This window comes from Acanthochromis polyacanthus, chromosome 13 (genome assembly GCF_021347895.1).
Source record: "Acanthochromis polyacanthus isolate Apoly-LR-REF ecotype Palm Island chromosome 13, KAUST_Apoly_ChrSc, whole genome shotgun sequence".
Lineage (NCBI taxonomy): Eukaryota > Metazoa > Chordata > Actinopteri > Pomacentridae > Acanthochromis > Acanthochromis polyacanthus.
The window spans coordinates 23,112,409-23,137,250 of record NC_067125.1 but is presented as its reverse complement, the minus strand read 5'-3'; the positions used below and the strand labels follow the sequence as shown (position 1 = coordinate 23,137,250).

The window sequence follows — 24,842 nt, the reverse complement described above, 5'->3', positions numbered from 1 at the left end:
TACTATAGTAACTGAACCTGTACCAGTCCAAACACAACAACTCTACCAAAGTAAAAGACAGCCTGTCACTAGCAAACAAATCCCATGAAAAACCAAACCAACAATGTGTCTGTGGCTTTCAGTCTGACGTAAACTTGATAATCCTTTCAAACAGCTTGTTTGATTGTGGGATAGTGTCGGAAACGCCCTCACCTGATGTTTTTCCGAATGTGTCTGTGACTAACTACTTCTGAACCAGATGATCTGACATTCATACCCACTTTACACAGTGACTGGTGAGCTGTGGAGATGAGACAGGGAGGACTGTGTTGCTGTCTGTAGCACTTTTTTTTCCATTTTTTAGCCATCTATTTGTAGCACCTGTCATGTAAACCACCAAGTGCAGCACTGTGAATATCTACATAAGGAGACTCCAGATTTTACACTCCAACTTCCAAGTGTGGCTGCTCAGAACAATTCCAAACTCTTCTTCTGGTTACCATTCATTTAGTGCTATCTTCATTGAATAAAGCTGCTTTTCTTTCAAAAAATAAGGACATTTCTCAGTGACCCCAAACTTTTAAACAGTAGTGTATATTTGCCTTTCACACACAATACTTGTTGGCATTGTGCATTCATTGTTGGTTTTGCTAAAGTTATTGACAGTAAGACAATTACAGAATGTTAATTTTTCCTTCAGGATTGAATGTAAAAGTCGATTTTTGGTGTGATGATTAGCATGAAGAGTTACACTTTATATTGTATGCTTTTTATAGAAACAATGCTTAACTCTTTAAATCTTAAGCACATGTTTTCTCAGGTATGTTCCTAAGGAGAGACAGTGCTGCTTTACTATGTCAATTTCAGATTGCGTCCGTCATGATGGGGATGTGATAAAATTGTGTTGTTCCTATAAAATGATCAAACTTCTGATAAATGAGCACAGAACAGATTTTAGTCAGTATAATTATACTGCTCCCACTGTCTGGAACCTATTCTTACTTATTATTCTTCCATGAACTGTGACATTTAAAGCAGTGGTGCTTTAAAAAAACAGGAATTGAAAGGTGTATATCATTTTTGGTGTATGAGCGTGACATCACCAGATAGAAATATGCTGAGGTGACGTGTTTGCACATTGCCTTGGCGAGCACCCATTGTTTTTGGGGTCATAAGAAGGTTGAGCTGTTTGCCCATTTGAATTGAGTGTGGTGGATAGAGTGGTAGAAGGGTAGTAGACCCCCACCCCCTTAACCCTCATAGTTGGGGGTGGGGGTCCATGGGATCAGTTGAGTGGCTTGCCTCATTACTGTAAGGTCTTTTGCGTGCCTGAGTGGCGCTGGAGCGAGCTGATGAGCAGATGTTGGACTGTTGCTTTTAATTAAATCCCCTTGACCTTTGTTTGGGTTATATTGAGCGTATGCCCACATTTAGTATGTCTTTCTTAATCTTAGCATGTTTGCTCTTTCTGTTATATGCTATTTGAAGGGTAAAAATGTCTTCTGTGCACTGATTTAATTATTAAAAACTGAATTTTGCTTTATTGATACAGAACAATTGAAGATGCCGCATGTTCCCCCAGCTGAGCCTCGCTCACGTCCAAAAACAACAGATCAGGCTCTGTTCCCCATTTTCACCTCCAGCTCCATCAGCACCTCCTTTAAGAAGCCAATCTTTCGAAGAAGAGCACTCGATAATTCCAGCCAGCCCTTGGAAACTTTCAATCATCCTGAGGACAAAGAGAATCATCAGATCTCCTCTCCACCATTAAAGACTGACGGGGTTTGTCTTGAACAAAAGGCTGGAAACAATTCCAGTGAAATCAATGTGGAATCAAGCTGTCAGGCTCCACAATCTTCTACAGGAACAGCCCCTCCTTGCTATAAAAGTGAATCAGCCTCGTCAGATGATTCAGATGACGAGGACCAGACGATTTTTTTTACTCCAGAACTTTTTGAGGAAGAGGATGATGAAGGCAGCCCACAGAAAGAGATGAAGACCGAGTCGCCGTCCTGGATGGTCTTCAAGACAGAGAGCCCAGCCCTGCTGTCAGAGGAACTTTTTGGCTCTGAGCAGGCCCAAGGGCAAGCCTCTGCTTTTGATGGACAGAGTGCTATTTCAGTCAGTAAGAAAAGCACAGAGCTGTCACAGGGACAGAAAGAAGAAATCAGAGGACAGAAGCAAGGTGAGGAGAGAGAGGAGGTTGAAACCCAGAACAGACAGACAGGCAGTAAGCTCCGCAGGCTGTCTAGGTCCAAGCAGAAAGCTCCCTGCACTTCAACAGGTAACTAACAACCTGGATAGAAGCAATAGTGTAGACAAAGCTGAAAATCTTAGGAAACGATGTGCTGAATGCATATTATTTTGGCAGATGTTTTGGCTACAAATTTTACAGGTAGATTCATTGTGAAACAGATTGCAGCACAGTTTAAAATACCACATTCTCTTCATTCCATATTTTTTATTTTTTTTATTGATGTTCTTCAGTTCGTCTTTCAGAATTTCTTGAACACTTTGTTGTGAACTGTCTCAGTGGGTTACAGCTGCCTCAGGCAATTAGCCCACACACTAATACCACACATGCAGTCCACGATGAGGCTTCAGCCATCTCAGATCTGCTTCTTATGTAGTGTGACAGCTCATCTTATTAAAGCTTGTTCTCAGTTAAAAAAAAAAACACATAGCTAACCAACAATATTGAAATTGCTCCACTGATTGAATGTCTGTTTAAACAAATCATTAAAATACAAAAGCAGGAACTCATTTGTTTCTATACAAGTGCCTAATCATTTAGTTCTGTTTTAATGATGTTTGTAGATTATGGGTGAGGAACATGGATGCTTTAGGCATGCCTGATTTAACACAAAGAAGGGACATTTATTATTTTCAATTACATTTCCAACTATGTAATTATATACTGTAAGCCAAAGTGATATTAGTGTGTGAATATACATTGGCTCCACCTTCGGTATAAGCTTACATACATTGTAGTCACAATAAAATTAAATGCCAGCATTTCATTTCTGTTTTTGCTCTTCCATTCTCTTCATTGATTTTGTATCTCTTGTATGGCAATAATTTAGCTCCCAAAAGTATGATATGAATTAAAAAAGCAGGCAATATATCTGCAGTATCTTGTACTACAGCACAAAGCAAGACATCTGACAGACATCTGTCTGATCAGTGCATGCCGGATCTGAATGCCATCCAGAGGAAAAAACTGTTTGAGATGGTTTGTTGCAGCATATGAGGGTTCCTTTTGTCTTTTTGCAGCTCTTCTGAAAATGATCTTTCATTTTCTATGTAGATGGACATCCTCAATCATTCAAGGATTATCCGTTCTTTCCAGAGTTGTCCAAGTCATCTGGTGAAAAATCCTGTATTATTTCCTATCATATATCACAGAAAAACAAAACGTAGCAATATTGTTTTTTCCCCAATATCATGCAGCCGTACTTGAGTAGTCACAATATAATAATGCATAATTTTTGATCCACTGTTTTTGATACATGACCTTGTAGTGCAAGTCTCAAACAAATCTTCTTGGAGATGTCAAATAAACAATCACTAGTCATTTATAGTAGAACTTCCTTAACTGTAGTCCTTAGACAGTATTTCACTTCTGTATAACTGCAGAGCGTTTAATTCCTTTCTTTTTTTTTTGAGATAAACAGCTATTAGTTATGGCCTGAGCATGAGCAGTGCAGTCTGTGTAATCAGCAGTTTAAAGGCCATATTTGATTTTCTGAGCCTGAGGAGCGGATGTCATTAAATCAAGCCAATGCTAAATGCAGAGTCATCAAACAAGCTAAGTTGAGGGGAGACAGAACGATGACATTAAACATGATTACACTGATGTGATTTGTCTCATTACAGGACAAACTTCACCAATGTGTGATTTGCGCAGACGAGCAGAGTAGACAAGTGTTTCATTAAAGCCTTTCTATGCTCATCAGCTGCCTCCCAGGACTCTTGTATATGTAATCGTGCATGACCACTCGTTAACATAATCAAAAGTCAGAGCGTGGAGAGGCCAGCAAATGTGTGTTAAAAGCACTTAATAGGGAGCCCACATTACTGAAAGACTCAGTAATGGCTGTGAATGACTGTGTTCTTTGACATTAACCTAATTCAGCCTTTTCTCCAACCAAATCATTAAAGCTACACTAAGGAAACAGTTTTATTTGAAATACACTGAACCCAAATTCACAAAGTAGAAATGAAACACAAAAGGCACTTGATCCACATTCAGTGTAAGCCCACAGAGTTGTGCTCTTTGCCCAAATTAAATTCTGGCATTGGGAATGGTCAGAACTCTGTCTACGTAAAGTGACAACTTTCTGCTTTTTCACAACTTTTTCAGACAAGTGCTTTGTCTGAAAAAGACCCACTAATGTTGTGATTGTCGACCAGCTACACTGGTAAACTAAAGCAGTGGTATGTGCACGTCTGCTGTTGCCATAGAAATATTGAGGAGAAGCTCAGCTAAAATACCAACAAAAAATAAATCAAATGAGACACATGAATAGATATCTATATACAGCAGACTCCAAAAGTCCAACACCACTTTGAAAATTGTATTTCTGAATAAACGTGAAAATTATCAGAAAGTTTAAGGTTTTAAAACATTTAAAAACACAAGAAGTCAAATTATTATACTGAGCAACAAGGGCTTTTTCAATGTCACATTATGATTAAAGGTTGCCAAGAGGCAGTACGTGGCACTCTAAAATGCTTTGTGGGAACTGGATTAGTTGTATCCAAAGCACAATTAGACTAAGAGTGAGCACACCATCAAAAAATCAATACATCAAGCAGCAGCAAAAGTCCTGTCAAAAGAAACCTGTCTAGTAGTGTCTCAGAGGACAGGCAGCATCTCTAAAACACTTCGCAGGAGAAATCAAGGACAAACACTTTGGGTGAGCTAAGACATTGCAGTTTTTCAGCAGGTCATATCTATGATGCTAAGCATGGACACCACTACCACACATGCACACTATTGACACTCTAGTCTGGTCCAAGCAATGTGGGAGTCCTGACTCTCATGGACTACAAGTAAAGGGTGGGGGTACTTTAGCACTGTGTGAAAAAAGTCAACACCTTCTCTATTAGTGAGTTTTATAATTTCAATTGATTTCTAACTGAAGAAACAAATGAATGTTGCTATCAAACCAAAGATGTTTGTCTGTGTCTCGTCTCAGCATCAACTGAAATAACTAATTGTAAGTTATAGGGCCTTTATGGGTGTCTGTTTCACTGCCAACAAAAATGCACGGTGATCAGCGAGAAATATCACCTAGTGGCACTCTGGTACTGTGTTTTGTAATGAAGTGCAGTGCAAATAGAAAGTATTCACCCTTTTTGGAAGTTTTCCCCTTTTGTTGACTTTTTTTAAGCATTGTATCATTCAGTCAGTTTAATTTGGCCTCTTTGAAAGGAATTTAAAAACAAGTACTTCATGTCAAAGTAATGCCAATTAAACATATAAAATGTGAAATAAGTGATTGTTTAGATATTCATTCCCCTTAAAACTGACTCACCTAATTCAACACAAGTGCAGCCAGTTGGTGCTAGAAGTCACACAGTGAAATGAGATCATCAGAGTTCAGATGGCTATAACTAAAGTTGAAGACAAAGGAACACTCCATGCAACTATGTTAAAAGGATATGGAAAAGCACAGGGGTACAGCAGAAAACATCCAAATCACTGAATATCCTTTGGCATACAGGTAAATCTATCATTAAGAAAAGACTATGACACATGTTTAAATCCACCTTGTCCAAGCTATCCTCAAAAACTAAGTGACCATACAAGAAAGAGACTAGCAACGGAGGCCACCAAGACACCTATGTCTCCTCTGAAGGATTTACAGGCTTCATGGGAGATGGGAGGGACTGTTCATACAAGAACTTTTGTCTGGGTTCTTCACCACTCATTATGGGAGAGTGACAAAGAGAAGACCACTGCTGACAGAAGATCATATTAAATTTCAACAAGTGTTCATAAGAAGGCATGTGGGAGAATCTGAAGTGAACTAGTCTTTGGTCTGATAGACCAAGATTTGTCCTTTTGGTCATTTGACCAGATGCTTTTTTTTGCAGACACCAATCACTGCACATCATCACAAACACCATCCCCACTTAGGAGGTAGGATGTGGTGGCAGAACAGGTTCAACAGAGTGAGAACAGGGCTCGTCGTTCCTCGATGTGGAGTTTTTTATTTAAATTTTTATGAACAACTTGTCGTCTATGGTTGTGTGAAAGCTGGATTTCATTCTTGCCCAGGTGTCAGTGGCTGTGTGGTATTCAGCCATCATGATTCCTTACAGGGTGATATTAGGTTGTCTCACTGGTAACAGAAAGTGACCCCTAGTGTTTACAGTTAAACTTATGCTTTTGGTCTGAACCATAGACTGTATATAAAGATGGTCGTAGCATCTGACTTCAAAATTGAAGCCAACCCGGAAGTGTCAAAAACTTGCAATATCACGCCGTCCACTAGGGTTGGCTCCAAAAAGCTTTTGCTCCATAGACCCCAATTCATTTTTGGAAAAAATAAAATTTGATAGACTGATTTTCTACAGCTCAGGATTTTTTCCTGTTAGTTTTCATGGTCAAAATGAGAGATCAGGAGGCCGATCTTAAAATAAATCAATACTGAATTTTAAATAAATCGTTAAAGTTGGCGGAGCAAGGGGGCGTGGCTATACTTGATTGACAGTCCCATTGACTGGTCCTGCCCCGAGTTGCTCTCCAGTCCAGCCTGTTTGATGACGCTTTTTACGTCACTGGCTCCAAAAAGTCCAAAATGGCGACCAGGAAGTAGCAAAATCCGGGCTTCATTTTCTCGGCGTTGAAACCAACGGGTGACGTCACGGTTAGTTCGCACCTGGTCTGAACCCCACTCACATTCTTCAGAATGCTCAATTAGCTGCCTTTCACTGCTGTTTATGGCTGCTTGTCTGTGATGCTGCTAAATTTGGAGTTAAAGAATGAATGCACTCATTGTAGTTACTCCAAAGCATTCTCATTTATTCTAGCTCCAAAAAGCAAGACTGTGACAGATGTATCTGCTTGCTAAAGATGTAACTTCATTTGAATTGACAGATGGAGGCTATGAAGGGAAGTGTCACGGAATAATCAGTCTTCAGCAGGCAGATGCAAGGACCAGCCAGAGGAGGGTGGACAAGGCCAGGACAGATAGTGAGCTGAAGGTACTGACCCATGGTTTGTTCTCGAGCAGACCATCCAGAACCAGACCTGTCCTAGTATACAGCTCAATAATCGCTTGCCAGGAACACCAGCTAACAGAAGTTCAGAAAGACAGCTGGATTGTCTGCCAACAGACAGGACAAATCTTAAAAACAAGTGCACACCACAAAATGCATGAGCCAGGAAGACCCTCTGAGAGTGTAAGGGAACACAAAGCTCTTAAAGTGTCCACCATACCTGTTTGCTCAACAAGAGCTGAGTTTGACATTGTCACTCCAAAACAAGAAGACAAGGGGAGTTTGGGAGAAGCTGGAGGAGGAAGTCAGCACACCAAACCACAAGGTACACTTATCACAACAGTTCACTGGATGTATGTGTCAGCGATAAATAGCATCCAGTTCATTTGTGTTCTTAAGAAAGCTCTGCACCATAGTTAACACATCACAGAAATGCATTGCTGTCTGACTGTCTTGTGACAGCACCACTGCTAGATTACAGTAGGACGTCTGTATAGATCAAAAGTTGACCAAACCCGGCTTCTATCATGACGCTGTAGTCTTACTAGTATTTATTATGTCACTAATTTAGCTATGCAAAATTAAAACTTTTTACTGTTTGTTTAAACCAAGCTCTAAAAGTGCAGAGATCTTATAAGCAGAAACGCAGGCAGTTCAAGAAGACCTCTCCAAAGACAAAGGTAAGCATTTGGTACCACGAGTGAAACTGGCCAGCAAGTTGGCCTCATTTCACCAAATCACATTCAGCCTGTGTCTTTAGCATATGACTTCTCATCCATTTCAACTTTACCTCACTCTTATATTTAGAATTTTATTCATTCATATAATGGCTTTGAAGGACACGAATAGCTTTGTAGGACTAGTAAAAGCAATGAATGTTCTCATAGACTGCTGTGTATGTTGTCTGTACACCAGCAGGGAAAGTTTTGGCATTTCTCTGTCTCCCACACTCAAGCACATAGAACACAGTTGGTGGCAATCTGACTCGTAAGATTTTGCATCCTGTGTGAAAATCAGAAGAGAAAAAGCTACGTGAAGTCATCAAATCTGTTTGAAACAATGCTCTATATGTTACAACTGAACTTTTTAAACTTTTCTTCTTATAGTTAGATTGGAGCTTCTAATTAAAGTAGCGTTTAGAAACAGTTTTAATTTATGTATCTGCCTTTTCTGTAACTCCTTAAAGATGTTTCTCAACAGACATTTCCAAAATTTGGGATGTAATGGAAGGCTATGAAGTATGACCATATTTACTGAAAAAAAACCCAATCTTACAACTGACTTTGTTTTTCTCACAGAACAGCAAAGACCAGAAGCCGTGCTCTCTGGGACTTTACTGTTCTGTGTGTGAAATGCAGCTGCTTCCAGTGGCACATGGTAATTTCTGAGAAAAAAAAATCCTGTTTCTGTTTATGATGTGTGAATAGCTGTGGTTTATTTACCACTGCTCTGTAGTTTTGATGTGATTTTCACTTTTTTAATTTGATTTTTCAGGCACATTACGTCAGGCTTTGTGTAATTTCGAGCATCTATCTTTTCTAAGAAGAGATGGATGTAGTGCTGCTGCTCTGACCCAGCGCTGCCAGTGTGCACCCCATCAGCCATTCAGTTCAGACAACTCACTGCTGGTAGTCCAAAGTCTGTCCTCACTGAAGGCCCTGCGAACTGCTCTGCAACCTTACTGTGACAACTCTGTAACTGGTAGGCTGACTGCTGATTTGATTTGGCAAGTGCACTATTTACATAACATTATACTAGCTTGCACATAGTAATCAACTGAACTGTTGACAGTTGGACATAATGATAAGAAATACTGACACATTTTTAGAAGAAATATATTAAAGAATGAAAGGAAATGTACCCACCCCTGCTGTTTTAGACACAGTTTAACATTCACAAAGAGATGTTAGCCTTTCACTTTGATCCTTTTACAGCACTTTTTTTCCTTCTAATGTCACTACAGTTACATGCTTTCCCACTGATTCTCATTCATGCAGCATATAATGCCATCTGGAACCCTGAAGAGTGCTCTATTACCAGATTTATGCAATGCAAAGGCTGCTCCATTCAAAGCCCCATTCGTTCTGCAGCTTTAATAGCTGCAGAGATCCAGTACCTGGGAGACATGGCTCAAGATCAGGTACATAAATGTGAAGGTGTGTAGTGTATGTATTCAGTGTGGGGAGTGAAATTTAGAGACCCGGATTTTAGTTTTGTTAGAAATCATTTCTGAATTTTTTACATTCATTTCACACTATCTTGCAAAACTCTCCTAGATTAGACATTCTTGTAATTTCTCTTGAGGTTTATGTCTATAAGCTGGGAGGATTTTTGTTCCAGTTAAAAGTGTCATTCTAAATAAATGTGTTAATATTTAGCTAGTTAGCATGTGTCACACTTACCATCCCTCACACCCACTACCTTCTTTCTGCCTTATCTCCCCTTCATTTTCCCTTTGAGTTGGAAAGACTCACTGGTGTCACACACAGTCTTTTGTGCATCAGTTACAGCCACTTGATTTCCTGTTTACAGGACCAGGGCTGTGTACAAACACCAGATGTTTTGTGCACACAAATGCTGAATGAACATCGCGCAGACCTCATAGAGATAGTCACTGAATTTCACCAAAAGTATATTGGATTCCTTTAACATTGCTGAATCTTTGTGTTATTATGTGTTCTAGTAGCATCTGCCTTTTTGCAGATAGGGGAACTATGTGTGTGAGTTTTGAGTGAATGAAAAGTTGAGTTTGTGTAATTTATTGTCTGGGTTGATTAGATGTTTTACATATCACATTCCTACAATATTGTAGGTACTATATTTTTATGTAGAAATGTGATCAAATCTGAATTTGACCTCAGATTTCGGGAATAAAATATAGTAGCCTACGCCTAGTAAACAGCCGTGCTTACAACATAGATGGAAATAGACCCTGATGGTCTCTACATCTTCAGATGCGTGTGCTTGTGTTTTCATGTTTGTGTGTCAGTATTACATGTTTTGTTTTATAAACCTGCTTTGTAGATCAGAGCTGCAGTACTACAAATTCAGCTACAACAGTTTGCATCAGGCTGTGACTTTAGCTTCAGAGAACTGACAACAGAAAGTGTCTGTATCTTATTTCCTTCCTTCCGTTATCAGTGTGTCTTCAGGCACTTAGCTGTTGAATTGTTCCAATGAAGCAGATTTTGAATCCGACCAAAACCTAAATCATGCCATTGCTACTTTACCAGCAATTGACAGTGCTGTAATATTTACAGAACAGGGAAATGAAAGCAGAAGCCTCTCCCTCTCTCATTACTCATTTCCCTGAATCACTGAAAATGCATAGTTAGCATGACCCACAGGTGGGAAATGCACCATGTTGAAGTAAACTAAAATATTCCTTTAAGTTTTTGGACTTAATTTGAGCACTAAGATATTACTAATGAGGCAAAGAAAGTAAGTTCTAAAAATCTGCTTGCACAAGAGGACAGAGCTGAAAGTGCTTTGCATGTGTGCACATAACGATGCAGTCATCTTTCAAACTAATAATTACAATGAAATAAGCGCCTTCAGAGAGGAAATGCACTGGTCTTAATTTGTCGTGAGACGTCAGACTTGTTTGTTAACAAAGTAGCGATGTACTATTGAGTAAAGGCAATTTGACTTATTTTCGGTCACAGTTTGCACTATGTCCAAGAAGCTTCCTCATGTTTGTGTTGATATGAAATTAAACAAGGCCCTAGAGACGGTGAAAACCAACCAGATCATGTCTTACATTTAAATGCGCTGTAAAGCTAGTGTGCTCAGGGATCCATTTAAAAATCAGTCCAAAATATGATCCAGTCAGTTACAGTATCTTGCACTTACATCAAGATGTATGTGCAGTTTTCTTTTGTTGTTTTTTCATTTGTACCTCCAACTTGTACAAGGTGGACACATGCTGTGCCTGGAGGCATACTTCAATCAGTAACTACCCCCACCCTCCATAATCCAACTTACAGTTGTAACAGAACAGAGATACAGCACAGAGTGTCACAGCTTACAGGAATGCCGTGGTTCGTTTTTATGCCCTCATTGATTTCTACATCCTTATGCTGCTTTTTGAAAAATGCTTTGCTTTATAGGCAGTAAATGCCTCTGCGCTACATTGTGTCTATTAAAGGCATGTGGCAGAGGTTCAGTTTTTAAGAGATGTTTAGGACGCATGTTTTTCATGTAACGTATATGCACTGATGTTTTTTCTGCACTGAAAACCCTTATCCAAAATTCATTATAAAAAATGTTCTTTCAGTTTCAAACCAGTGTGTAGATTTGCACATATTCTTTTTTTCTTTTTCTTTCTTTTTTCTTTTTTTTTTACAGGAAAATACTTCAGTGTATGTCAATTTTTAAACCATGAAGGACAATTCTGGCTTTTTTTTTATCTGGGTTTCTTGCTCTTTAGGTCATAACTATAATATATTATGCATTTTGAAAAATTAAGTTCATGATATTTCAGCAAATTTATAGTAGCTTGGTAGTTGAGAATTTTCAGGTTTTTATATCGATTGTAGTTGTTTTAGACTGCAAACATGCAACTGCAAACAAGCATTTTGAATAATTTCAGACTAAAAACTTCATTTCTGTGACTGTTAGAGCTTAGTTGGTTGTTACCAGGAGAATCCAGTATTAACTGCTCAGTCTCTTTGTTCTAGCAGCTTCTTAAAGGCCAGTCGCTGTTCAGATTATCACTGTGACATGTCAGATTAAAAAGATTAACCCTGACTGACGGGGTAAATTCAGGTTAAACGGTAACTTTCCAAACTTTGTGCTACTTTCAAGTTGTCCATTTTCTGCTCATCTTTTTCCACTCTTTTTTCTTAAGATGAAATATATGTACAGTAAAAATAGTTCCGGACTATGTATGAAATTATTCAAATGCACATTTTTTTTTTACTTAACTGCTAAAAAAATAAGAACAAATATGCCAATTAAATCAACAGATCTTTTTGCCAAGTAGTGCTTGTTTGATTTTCAATGTTCTTGATTTGTAGAATGTTAAAATAAAAATGAGTAGAAATAATTTGCGGGACTAAACCATTTCTGTGCTACAAAATTTACCATAGTGTGATGATGCTGTTGAGTTAGGAACCTCAGTCAATGACTGAGACAGAAGTCATACTGAAGGTTAATTAGATGGCATACACTGACAACAATACAAACAAAATAATGGAAATTTAAATTAATGATCAAGAAAACAGATGTTAGAAAATGTGAATATTTAGCAGCACAAAGTCAAAGAAAGATTTGACATACTACAGTGATGTGGTGTGGCCTGTTTGAAACATCTTTATATTGGTAAACCTTTGCTGTGCACCACAAAAACCCAGATCTTTAAAAATTCTAACAAATATGTTGATCTGCTTAATCATTCTCTGCTTTGTCGTGTTGTTGCAGTTTGATTTTTTTTGTCAGTACTCCCATCAAACAGTAAGTTTAAAATAGTGATCTTGTTTGTGAAAAAGCTTCAACATTTTGGCCATCTGGATCACAGTGTGAATTTGACTAAGCCCATCGGTCGAATGCACATCTCTGCCCCCCTTTCCAGTCAAGGGTTTAGGGCACACTTTGGTCCACCCTTCACTGTTTTTGAAACGCTTGCTCGCATGAGGCAAGTTTTAAGTTCCTGCTGTTCCGCTGTGAAGTTGACAGACACCATATTGCATGTAAAGCTTTGGAGTCTGTCTGGGTGGAATCGGCAGACACCCAAACTCCAGTCTGCCTGCAGCCAGGTTGACTGACCAACACTGTTGGCGTGGGGGATGACACGCTCACAACAACTTCACTGGCATCATTAACCATTGTCATTTTAACCTGTTAGGCTCGTCTTTGTCATAAGGTCCCCCTCCCCATCATTTATCACTGTCATCTGTGCCAAGAAGTGTTGCTGCTCATCGCTGCCTTTTTGTGTTTCATCTGACCTGCTGTTACAATCGTGTAGTTACTGCATTTAATAATTGTTCATGTTCAGATAATAGGAGGGCACGCAGACACCATGTGTGTTTCAGTGTGCTTTGTTATAGCACAGATGAGAATGGAGGCTTGCAAGCCCTGATACGGTGACCTTTAATAAAAGGCAATCTTCATGCCTCAGTGGATGTTAAAGGTGATTATTTTCATCTGAATGATTTATGTGTACCACAATATGGATTCTCTTCAGTATTTCTGTTCGAACAGTAAGCAAGTAATTCAACCTGTGATGCAGGATTTTACTTTAAAATGGTTTTACAACAATGAACTGCTGTAAAATTTACCCAATAAGGCATATGGTGACCAAGAACAGATCACTATTTGTCATTTTTTTAAAGAAGACACTTTAAACATGTTTCAGATGTGTTTTAATTTGCACAAAGCCAAATTAAAAACACAACGTAATACTTGGTTACTTGACCTTACACACGTGGACAAAATTGTTGGTACCCCTCAGTTAAAGAAGGAAAAACCCACAATTCTCACTGAAATCACTTGAAACTCACAAAAGTAACAATAAATAAAAATTTATTGAAAATTAAATAATCAAATCAGCCATCACTTTTGAATTGTTGATTAACATAATTATTTAAAAAAACAAACTAATGAAATAGGGCTGGACAAAAATGATGGTACCCATAACTTAATATTTTGTTGCACAACCTTTTGAGGCAATCACTGCAATTAAACGATTTCTGTATTTGTCAATGAGCGTTCTGCAGCTGTCAACAGGTATTTTGGCCCACTCCTCATGAGCAAACAGCTCCAGTTGTCTCAGGTTTGATGGGTGTCTTCTCCAAATGGCATGTTTCAGCTCCTTCCACATATGTTCAATGGGATTCAGATCTGGGCTCATAGAAGGCCACTTTAGAATAGTCCAACGCTTTTCTCTCAGCCATTCTTGGGTGTTTTTGGCTGTGTGTTTTGGATCGTTGTCCTGTTGGAAGACCCATGACCTGCGACTGAGACCAAGCTTTCTAACACTAGGCAGCACATTTCTCTCCAGAATGCCTTGATAGTCTTCAGATTTCATCGTACCTTGCACACTTTCAAGACACCCTGTGCCAGATGCAGCAAAGCAGCCACAAAACATTACTGAGCCTCCTCCATGTTTCACCGTAGGGACAGTGTTCTTTTCTTCGTATGCTTGGTTTTTGAGTCTATGAACATAGAGTTGATGTGCCTTACCAAAAAGCTCCAGTTTGGTCTCATCTGTCCAAAGGACATTCTCCCAGAAGCTTTGTGGCTTGTCAACATGCATTTTTGCAAATTCCAGTCTCGCTTTTTTATGAGTTTTTTTCAGCAGTGGTGTCCTCCTTGGTCGTCTCCCATGAAGTCCACTTTGGCTCAAACAACGACGAATGGTGCGATCTGACACTGATGTACCTTGGCCTTGGAGTTCACCTTTAATTTCTTTGGAGGTTGCTCTGGGCTCTTTGGATACAATTCGAACGATCCATCTCTTCAATTTGTCATCAATTTTCCTCTTGCGGCCACGTCCAGGAAGGTTGGCTACTGTCTCGTGGGTCTTGAACTTCTGAATAATATGAGCCACTGTTGTCACAGGAACTTCAAGCTGTTTAGAGATGGTCTTATAGCCTTTACCTTTAAGATGTTTGTCTATAATTGTTTTTCGGATGTCCTGGGACAATTCTCTCCTTCGCTTTCTGTTGTCCATGTTCAGTGTGGTACACACCTTTTCACCAAACAGCAGGGTGACTACTTGTCTCCCTTTAAATAGGCAGACTGACTGATTATGAGTTTGGAAACACCTGTGATGTCAATTAAATGACACACCTGAGTTAATCATGTCACTCTGGTCAAATAGTTTTCAATCTTTTATAGAGGTACCATCATTTTTGTCCAGGCCTGTTTCATTAGTTTGTTTTTTTTAAATAATTATGTTAATCAACAATTCAAAAGTGATGGCTGTTTTTGATTATTTAATTTTCAATAAATTTTTATTTATTGTTACTTTTGTGAGTTTCAAGTGATTTCAGTGAGAATTGTGGGTTTTTCCTTCTTTAACTGAGGGGTACCAACAATTTTGTCCACGTGTGTACATACCTCTTTTCACTAAAATACAGTTGGCAATATTGTGGCAATGTAAAAATATATAAATATATTTATTTGGTCTCCTAAGATCCCATTTATTACACAAAATATGTACTATATACTAAAGCAGATTACATTGCACAGAAAAATATATGAAGGTATGCAAATATACATGCATCTTATTAAGGCATTTGCCGTAAAATGTCTAAAATAATGTTAAACTTAAGGAGTTTTAAAATGTGTTTATGAAAATCACTTTTTTCCTATGAAAATGTTAAAGTAATATTAAAACCTATTTGGCAGCTGCAAAAATCTTCTTCAGAGTAGAATATGTCCGATGTAGATATGTACGAAAATAACTTCAGACAAATCTAGATGGCAGCATGCTGTGTATGATGAAACATGAACTTTGGTCTTTTGTGAGGGTTTGTGAAGGCAGTTCTTCAAAAATATAAATATATGAACGTATAAATTTTAGATACTGTATTTGCTGTCCAACTTTGTGTTTTGTGGTAGAATTTTCTCACATTCACATAGCCTTTTAAATGGTAACACACTGCTTTGGATAATTAGCTAATGTAATTGATTTCTTTAATCGCATGTCGACTCTCAAGGATTGCTTGACCGGATCATCTGGTAGTAGAGGGTCTTTAGCAATCTGTCTACTGAAGCAGCTGTTAGAACTTGGCTTGAGTCATAGGTTTGGAGCTCCTTGGATAATAAACCCAGATTTACTTCAGAGGGTCAGTGGAATTAGACACCTAATCTGCCTATGTAGTTTTATAAGTTGACTAATCTTGATATAGACATCCGTTGTTTGGGCTCATCTTAGTGTGCTTACACAATAAGCTTGTTAATGCTATAAGTGTGATTGTGGCAACCATTTGCTCAGCTGAAAGCCTAATGCTTTTTTAGTTCTGCATATTGTAGTAGGGTATCAGCAGGAGAGCATTAAAGACTGGCAATTAGCCATTTATGCAACTTTACCCCATTTATGATAGATCACTCACAGCGATAAGACGCTCTGATCCATTAAACTACTTAACCTCTTTGTGTAGTATCACATTGAATTGTTTGAGCAGTTGTTGACTAGTTGTACAAAACATTATACATTAATGTGTTTAAGCATGTTCCATACTACAAGTTATGAAAATTATTATCACTCACATTAGCTTTGAAATATTTGTCCAGCTCCATTTTGTTGCTTCCCACATTGACTTTTGAGTATCTATGTTATTATCCTTTTTCTAATTAATAAAGTTGGACTTCTTTACATGGGGATGTAGAAAGAAGTTTCACCCTGACACAAAAACCTGTTGTTAACCTTGATTGACTTGCTCAACCCTAACACTGAAAAGTGTTCGGGTTAAGTGGGGCTTAATGTAGACAAAATTGGGAATTTTAGCCATACTGTCATCATGGCTTCAAAAATTACAACATCAGTTGGTCTGGCAATCTGTTTGTCATTCCATCACTTTGGTCCAGACTGAAATATCTCGACTATGGGCTGGATTGTCAGGAAATTTTGCACAGCACTTCATCATTCCAAGAAGATGCATTATTTAACTTTTCCTCTTGTCCCACTAGCAGCTATGCATTTTTGGCAGGTTTTAAAATATTGGTTACATTCCGATGAGATTTGGAACAGAAATCCATCTGTACTATATACAGTCCGTGACAAAAGTCTTGTCGCTTCTCTTAAGTTGTAGGAACAACAAATAACAACTGGACTCGTAGTTGATCAATTGGAATCAGAAATGGCTCATATGAATAACAAAGCCCTCTAGATTATATTTATTATGCCAAAATAAAGTTTTGTATCATTCATTGAGTTTTATCATTTAATTAGGACAGAAAGGTCAGATTTTGCTTGGATAAAAATCTTGTCGCGTACAAAAATAATGTTGAAATTATACATACAGTGCCTTGTGAAAGTATTTGGCCCCCTTGAACTTTTCAACCTTTCGCCACATTTCAGGCTTCAAACATAAAGATATAAAATTTTAATTTTTTGTCAAGAATCAACAACAAGTGGGACACAATCGTGAAGTGGAACGAAATTTATTGGCTATTTTAAACTTTTTTAACAAATAAAAACCTGAAAAGTGGGGCGTGCAATATTATTCGGCCCCCTTGCATTAATACTTTGTAGTGCCACCTTTTGCTGCAATTACAGCTGCAAGTCGCTTGGGGTATGTCTCTATCAGTTTTGCACATGGAGAGACTGAAATTCTTGCCCATTCTTCCTTGCAAAACAGCTCGAGCTCAGTGAGGTTGGATGGAGAGCGTTTGTGAACAGCAGTCTTCAGCTCTGCCCACAGATTCTCGATTGGATTCAGGTCTGGACTTTGACTTGGCCATTCTAACACCTGGATACGTTTATTTGTGAACCATTCCATTGTAGATTTGGCTTTATGTTTTGGATCATTGTCCTGTTGGAAGATAAATCTCCGTCCCAGTCTCTGGTCTTTTGCAGACTCCAACAGGTTTTCTTCCAGAATGGTCCTGTATTTGGCTCCATTCATCTTCCCATCAATTTTAACCATCTTCCCTGTCCCTGCTGAAGAAAAGCAGGCCCAAACCATGAGGCTGCCACCACCATGTTTGACAGTGGGGATGGTGTGTTCAGGGTGATGAGCTGTGTTGCTTTTACGCCAAACATATCGTTTTGCATTGTGGCCAAAAAGTTTGATTTTGGTTTCATCTGACCAGAGCACCTTCTTCCACACGTTTGGTGTGTCTCCCAGGTGGCTTGTGGCAAACTTTAAACAAGACTTTTTTATGGATATCTTTGAGAAATGGCTTTCTTCTTGCCACGCTTCCATAAAGGCCAGATTTATGCAGTGTACGACTGATTGTTGTCCTATGGACAGACTCTCCCACCTCAGCTGTAGATCTCTGCAGTTCATTCAGAGTGATCGGCCTCTTGGCTGCATCTCTGATCAGTCTTCTCCTTGTTGGAGGTGAAAGTTTAGAGGGACGGCCGGGTCTTGGTAGATTTGCAGTGGTCTGATACTCCTTCCATTTCAATATGATTGCTTGCACAGTGCTCCTTGAGATGTTTGAAGCTTGGGAAATCTTTTTGTATCCAAATCCGGCTTTAAACTTCTCCACAACAGTATCTTGGACCTGCCTGGTGTGTTCCTTGGTCTTCTTGATGCTCTCTGCTCTTCAAACAGAACCCTGAGACTATCACAGAGCAGGTGCATTTATACGGAGACTTGATTACACACAGGTGGATTCTATTTATCATCATCAGTCATTTAGGACAACATTGGATCATTCAGAGATCCTCACTGAACTTCTGGAGTGAGTTTGCTGCACTGAAAGTAAAAGTGCCGAATAATATTGCACACCTCACTTTTCAGTTTTTTATTTGTTAAAAAAGTATAAAATATCCAATAAATTTCATTCCACTTCATGATTGTGTCCCAATTGTTGTTGATTCTTGACAAAAAATTAAAATTTTATATCTTTATGTTTGAAGCCTGAAATGTGGCGAAATGTTGAAAAGTTCAAGGGGGCCGAATACTTTCGCAAGGCACTGTACACTTTATTCTGAATACACAAATATGCTATAAAAACATCAGAACATTAAGTCATGGTGTCTTGCAAAAAAGAATTAATATTGTGTATGACTTCCAGAGCTTGGAGGACTGCATCCATACATCTCATCAATGACTCGAATAACTTATTGATAAAGTCATCTTAAATGGCAAAGAAAACAGTCTTGCAGGGCTCCCAGAGTGCATCAAGATTCTTCTTTTTCATCTTCCAAGCCTTCTCCTTCATTTTACCCCAGACATGCTCAATAATGTTCATGTCTGGTGACTGAGCTGGCCAATCCTGGAGCGCCTTGACCTTCTTTGCTTTCAGGAACTTTGATGTGGAGGCTGAAGTATGAGAAGGAACACCATTCTGCTGCAGAATTTGCCCTCTCTTATAGTTTGGGATGTAATGGGCAGCAAGAATTTCTTGATATTTCAGGCTGTTGATGTTTCCAAATGCAATATGATTTTTTTCTTGTCTTCTGTTTAATACTGGTTTCTATGCACTAATTTGACTATGGAGAACACCGCGTGAGAGAATTTGACAAACTGTTCTTGTAGATACAGGGATTTCTGGCGACCAGTTCACGTGTAACTCTGTTGCAGTTGAAAAAGGGCTGACCCTGGACTGTCGAAGCAACAAATGCTCTTCTCTAACAGGTGTCTGCCTGACCTGAGCTCGTCATAAACGTCACCAGTTTCTTCAGATCTTTTTCTTATCCTCTGTACTTGACATTTGGATACATTCAAGCTGTCTGCCACCTAAGCAGCAGACTTGGTCTTCAGGGTCTTGATGGTCAGCACTTTGGTCTGTGGTTGGATCTTTGGCATGCTGTCAGGGTCAGGTTGGGCTTCATATGAAGGTCTTGTGTCTTGGGTTTCTTTTTATACACACCTGGGAATGTGTCAGTTACAGTATTTGTCACAGGTGAACTTCTAATCTGTGATTGGTTAAAGACATGACAAGACTTTTGTCCATGCAAAAACAGATGTCATGGGCTTGACCAAGACGTAAACATCAGGACACTTTATGACGGGTTCAATTTGCACCCAGTTATTAATGTGAAAGCCTTTGACACTAAAATAAACCATTTTTTGTGAGAACTGATTGATTAGAAATAAAGTTATATGCTATTTAAGGTTACTATATCCTTAAGCGACAAGACTTTTGTCAGGGACTGTATTTATCAAACATGGCACATGCATGCCCTCATTTTGTATTGTATTACATATCAGCGAGACAATCAATCTTGTTGTACAACTGTTACAGAAACCTTTAAAGTCAAACTCAATCATTGTCTAAAAGAGTGTGAAATCCTCATGGTCAAATCATACATACATACAACATCATGGTCAGCTCTGCAACATGGCAGCTTGATTAGTTTGCTGATGCCTCAAAACTCTTCTAATTGCCTACCTACTTTTAGTCGGCATATGTTTCAATGACCTGCATAGTTTGCATTATGTTAATAATGGTGCCTCATAAATCTGTCAAGGAAAACATTTGCTTCTCGTTTGGGAACGGAGCTTGGGTTCGAGTCGAGGTTTTGGTTGAGGGTGGTGACCTCTCAAGATTAAGCAGCGCTCCATTAGCCTGGTATGCTGCAAAAAAACATGGACTGTCTTTCCCCTTGATGTCTTGAATTATTAGCACACAAAAGCTCTATGAAGTCTTCCTGAGTCACAGATCTGTCAGATGTCTAGGACAAAGAAGATGGAGATCACTGAGAATACTTCACAGGCATGTTCCACTTGCCATTAGATGGTAAATTATCAGATCCTTGAAGATGTAGCTCGACTGTGAAGATACCAACAGTTTAACAGGTGGAACGCACTGAAGCCTTGAGAACTAGCCTTAGTCGGGAGTGAAAACAGGCCTGTATTAAAAAATTACAGATGCCTGTGTTGTTGGGATATGCTTGTTTAAGGTACTGACATGGCAATGCATCCAGGAAGTCCAGCTGGAGTAGCAGAATAATATATTTAGATGTGCAATAGATGCCAAATCAGTATGCAATCTTTTGTAATACTCATAGACATCACCTGAATTTATAACTGCCACATTTTTACGTTGTCACAGTGACTGAGACAAACAATTACATTCACATAACAATGTAATCTACCATGAATTTGCATTTGTTGGACTGGCACCGCAGCTCGTTGTTGTTGAGGCTGGTTCAGCTTAGTCAGGAGAGTCGGAGTCCTTCTCAGCAGCACACTGACAGAGCTCCAGTCAGTCCAATTATGATTCATTATCACTGTGTCAGCCTGTCTCTGAGAGAAGAAGAGTTAAAGTTGTCTTTCACAGAAGATGGATCTCATTGCCAAAGTAAATCTGTTGCATGGGTTGAGATTGTTCAGCAAAAAGTTCTGAGATATAGTGTGGACAAAATTTGTTGTGGCTGCATTAGCAGAATTAAGACCTGCCCCCAAATCAGAACTTTGTGTGTCGGGTTTGTTTCAGCCATTCACTATATTGGTGTATTTATTTTGTTTCTATTTTAGTAGGGAGGCCTGTGGTTTTGGGCTAAGTGTCTTCACTGTATCCGGACCTGTTAGCTTTAGCTTTTACTGTCTGAACCAACACTTCAAAGATGAGGGGGAGGCAGAGAGACACATGTATAACGTTGCATGAACCAAGCCTTTCTTTTCCCTTTTTTCAGGCCGTTTCAGTTCAGTTTATTCACACATCATCCAGGGAATACAATACATTGTATATACAACAAATATTTTTACACAATACATGGCACATTACATTTGAATAGCTGTTACAGTGTAACTTAGGCCTATCTGGACACTTTATGGCTGTCTACAGTAACTAATCAGCCTGGGTTACATTCATTTCACAGTAGGTTTGTCTATGTCCTTGTAACATTACTTTTACATGCTACAGTTGCTCACTTCCCATAACACCTGACCTACGTCACACACAGGTTACCCACAAGGCCATGTTCCTAACAGGTAAACGCTCAGCTGGAACATCACTTTACATCAGGTTTCAGTTTCACACATCAGTTAACCATACTGTATGTGCTTTACACATTGGCAACATAAACAGATGTCCGTCTCTGAGTCGAGTCAGGAATCTTCAGTTGATACTTTGAAGCATTGATTTTCAGGGAGCAGCTCTAGTTAACATTACACTGAGCACCGATCTGTCCTTGCAGTTCTGCTCTTGTTCAATTATTCCATAGGTCAGGACATGTGTCCAGTAACAGCATTTGGTGCAAATGCACAAATTAGCAAAATACTGTGCCCTGTAGAGAACTGGAAAGTAAGGATGAAATCATTGGGGGCTGGATAGATGTGCAACATATCTAACAGTAGTGCAGTAGAACAAAGTTTGTATTTTGCCCCACACAGACATTAAGTATTTGTTTCATGTTGTGGAACAGACCTGGATGCTCATTTACTGTCCCCTTTCAAAGTTTGCATCAGTCAAGAATTTTCCTTAAAATGTCATTTATCTCACAATAGCCACCATTATCTATCCTCTCTACTAATATCTCACTATATTACAGAAATAAATCATTGTTAAAACACTGGCCATGAATGTTACAAATTTCCACAAAATAATTAAGGGTGTTTTAGAATTCCAATGCCACAGTTGGCCTGGCTAAAGAGTTGTATTAGATTTGGATAATTCCAAATGAAATATATGTTTTGAGTACTGTTGTGATCACAGGGTGGAGTTTTTGCAGTCTGTTGCTGCTCATACAGGGCAGGTGTGGGGAAACTCCCTGCGATAGACTTAATCGCTCCTGCATTTGGGAATCCTTCTGCAAATATTTCCGCAGATCAAACATGTAACTTCTCACTCATCTCCCACTAAATGCTCTGCTTTTCTCTCCTTGACATGATCGACTGCCTTTCTTTTGACAAAGGGCAGGTGAAAGGTTAGGCATTAAAAACTGTCAGAAAGCTAAGTTAGTGCCGGGGACTTACAGATATGCAGAGTAATGTGTTGAGAAATAGGAGGAATGAAAAGCATTGTACTGTTGGTGGTCCAGACCTGTGTAAATATAGTAAGTGTTGGGACATTCTGTGTCAAACATGCTGCAGCTTCAACAGGTTTGCTGTTAAATGCAACACGTGGGCTCTTCATGCAAATAGAAACTCCTGACAGATGTGGGTCTGGACTGAGCAATTTGCCCTTTGTGGTTGTATCTCTTACAACATATTCCTCTTGTTCCAATTATCTCACACCTATTCTCACCACACACAGTCATTCAAAGCACTGAGGAAAATCCCAACAGAGTAATGACGGGAAAGTTCTTTGTTCTGGCCTCTTAGTGGAATCTGTATGTGCTGACAGACAAGGCTATTTAAGAACTGGAGCTCTTAAAATCAAACAGGACACACTCAGTGTTTAATTCTGTAGCAACATACCCAAAAGCTTGCCCTGACTCATTACACTTTCAAAGCGCGCTGGCACACCTCGCCGTGGGAATGACACTTCTCAACGCATCTCTGTTTGAACAAGCTAATTCCACTTTCTCTGTGCTCTGTGTTGGGCATTCAGCAGCTTTTTTAGGTTATAATAAAGCGGTGACTGAATGCACGAGCTTAGACTTCAAAAACGGTTAATAAATGTTGAATACAAGTCCTAAGTGTGCACATGATTCCTCCTACCCCTCTGTTTGAAGTATGAATTAATCCTGTTTTATTGTTGAAGGTCTGGCAGGTAGACACACAGGTGGGGACAGATAGGCGTCAATAAAACTTGCTGCTGAGCTCTATGAATTTCCCTGTTGGTGTTTTTATATCCTACATGTATTTTGGGTGTCATCCTGCTCACGCTCATCTTAACTGTCAACATATCTTTAGCGTGAATGGAAGCATTTTAATTTTTTGCTTGTATGCATCTGTATTCTGAAACAACAACTACTTTTTAATGATGGCAAGATTCTTTGTTATACGTCCAAATATCTTGACGACCCACCAGCCTTCTTAAAATTAATTCAGAGGATAAAGCTGCTTTAACACATCTGGAACCTTATTTTTATAGCTTTGACCATTCTTTTCTTTGTTATAATAACATTGTACTGACCTCTGAGAACATGGTAGCATCACTACATTAAAGCATGAGCTTCACAGGAGATTGCTTTGTCAGTTTGTACTGACTGTAAGGCAAATTAGTAAAACTGAAGGTGAGCTCACCAGAAATTGGGGTTAAAATCTCTGCACTGGAAAACTGTGTGTGCACAACTGCAGTTATATAAGGTGGAATAAATGGGATGGATCCATGTGGACAGCAAGTGTAGAAACTTTCACATCTTTTTTTCATATTCTAAAAAGAATTGACTAGCCTGATGACCTAGTAAAAATATAACTATCTGGCCTTTCATTTTTGTCCCAAACTTATTAGCAGTGTTGTCATGTTCTTCAACCAAAGGTGTAGCAAGCTGCAGTAATCACTTAAATTGGTGTTGGTATGATGAAAAGAGTCAGTTTTAAGTTGTATCAGCTCTTCCATCCTGACAAGAATTAAAAAATATCACAAACACTTGTAGTATCATAACTCAGTTTCAGAAACCTGTGTCACTTTAGCTGCATCACATGTATTCATGTTTGTCTTTGTCTATGTTCGAGCTTCACGGTAGAACATGAAGGTGTCTTCTAAAGACTCGCCCAGTTCTGCCTGTCTAATAGGAATTCAGTCACGCATCAGTGTCCACAGCTTGCTCTCAACACCCTCTGTTCGTGTCAGAAAACAAAGGCCACAGGCGTCCCCGCAATACATAGCCGCTGGGCCAACCGGGACAACACCTCTAAAGCAAACAGGCTTACCCGCTCTTTATATCAGCAGCATAATGCTGAGCTTTTGTTCCTTCCAATCCTCCGCCCTGGCTCTCCTGCGCCATAACAGGTGCCGCTTGAAGTTGCTTTTCTGATTCATTGTTCCTTCAATTCCAAAAGCCCATCTTTATATGTGCCCTCCTAGCTGACTTTGTAGGTGACTTTCTCCAAATGTACTCAACAAATGTACAGCCTTTCATTCTGTGTGGTGCAATGAAAACATGGCTTAGTAAGTGA

General features: G+C 39.1%; 1 protein-coding gene and 1 long non-coding RNA gene across 3 annotated transcripts in view; both read left to right on the top strand.

The window, feature by feature from the left end:
* brip1 (BRCA1 interacting helicase 1) overlaps nucleotides 1–2,999 on the top strand; it is a 54,091-nt gene extending 51,092 nt beyond the window's left edge. For both annotated transcript variants that reach the window (XM_022195631.2, XM_022195630.2), the window contains exon 20: nucleotides 1,532–2,999. In XM_022195631.2, the coding sequence (XP_022051323.2) occupies nucleotides 1,532–2,271 (740 nt within the window). In that variant the 3' untranslated portion in view covers nucleotides 2,272–2,999. The remainder of the gene's footprint in view (nucleotides 1–1,531) is intronic.
* A 4,090-nt stretch (nucleotides 3,000–7,089) lies between these two features.
* Nucleotides 7,090–24,842, top strand: part of LOC127536830 (uncharacterized) — a 38,354-nt gene continuing 20,601 nt past the window's right edge. The window contains exons 1-3 of the long non-coding RNA XR_007946031.1: nucleotides 7,090–8,586; nucleotides 8,704–8,910; nucleotides 9,207–9,349. This is a non-coding gene — a long non-coding RNA (uncharacterized LOC127536830). The remainder of the gene's footprint in view (nucleotides 8,587–8,703; nucleotides 8,911–9,206; nucleotides 9,350–24,842) is intronic.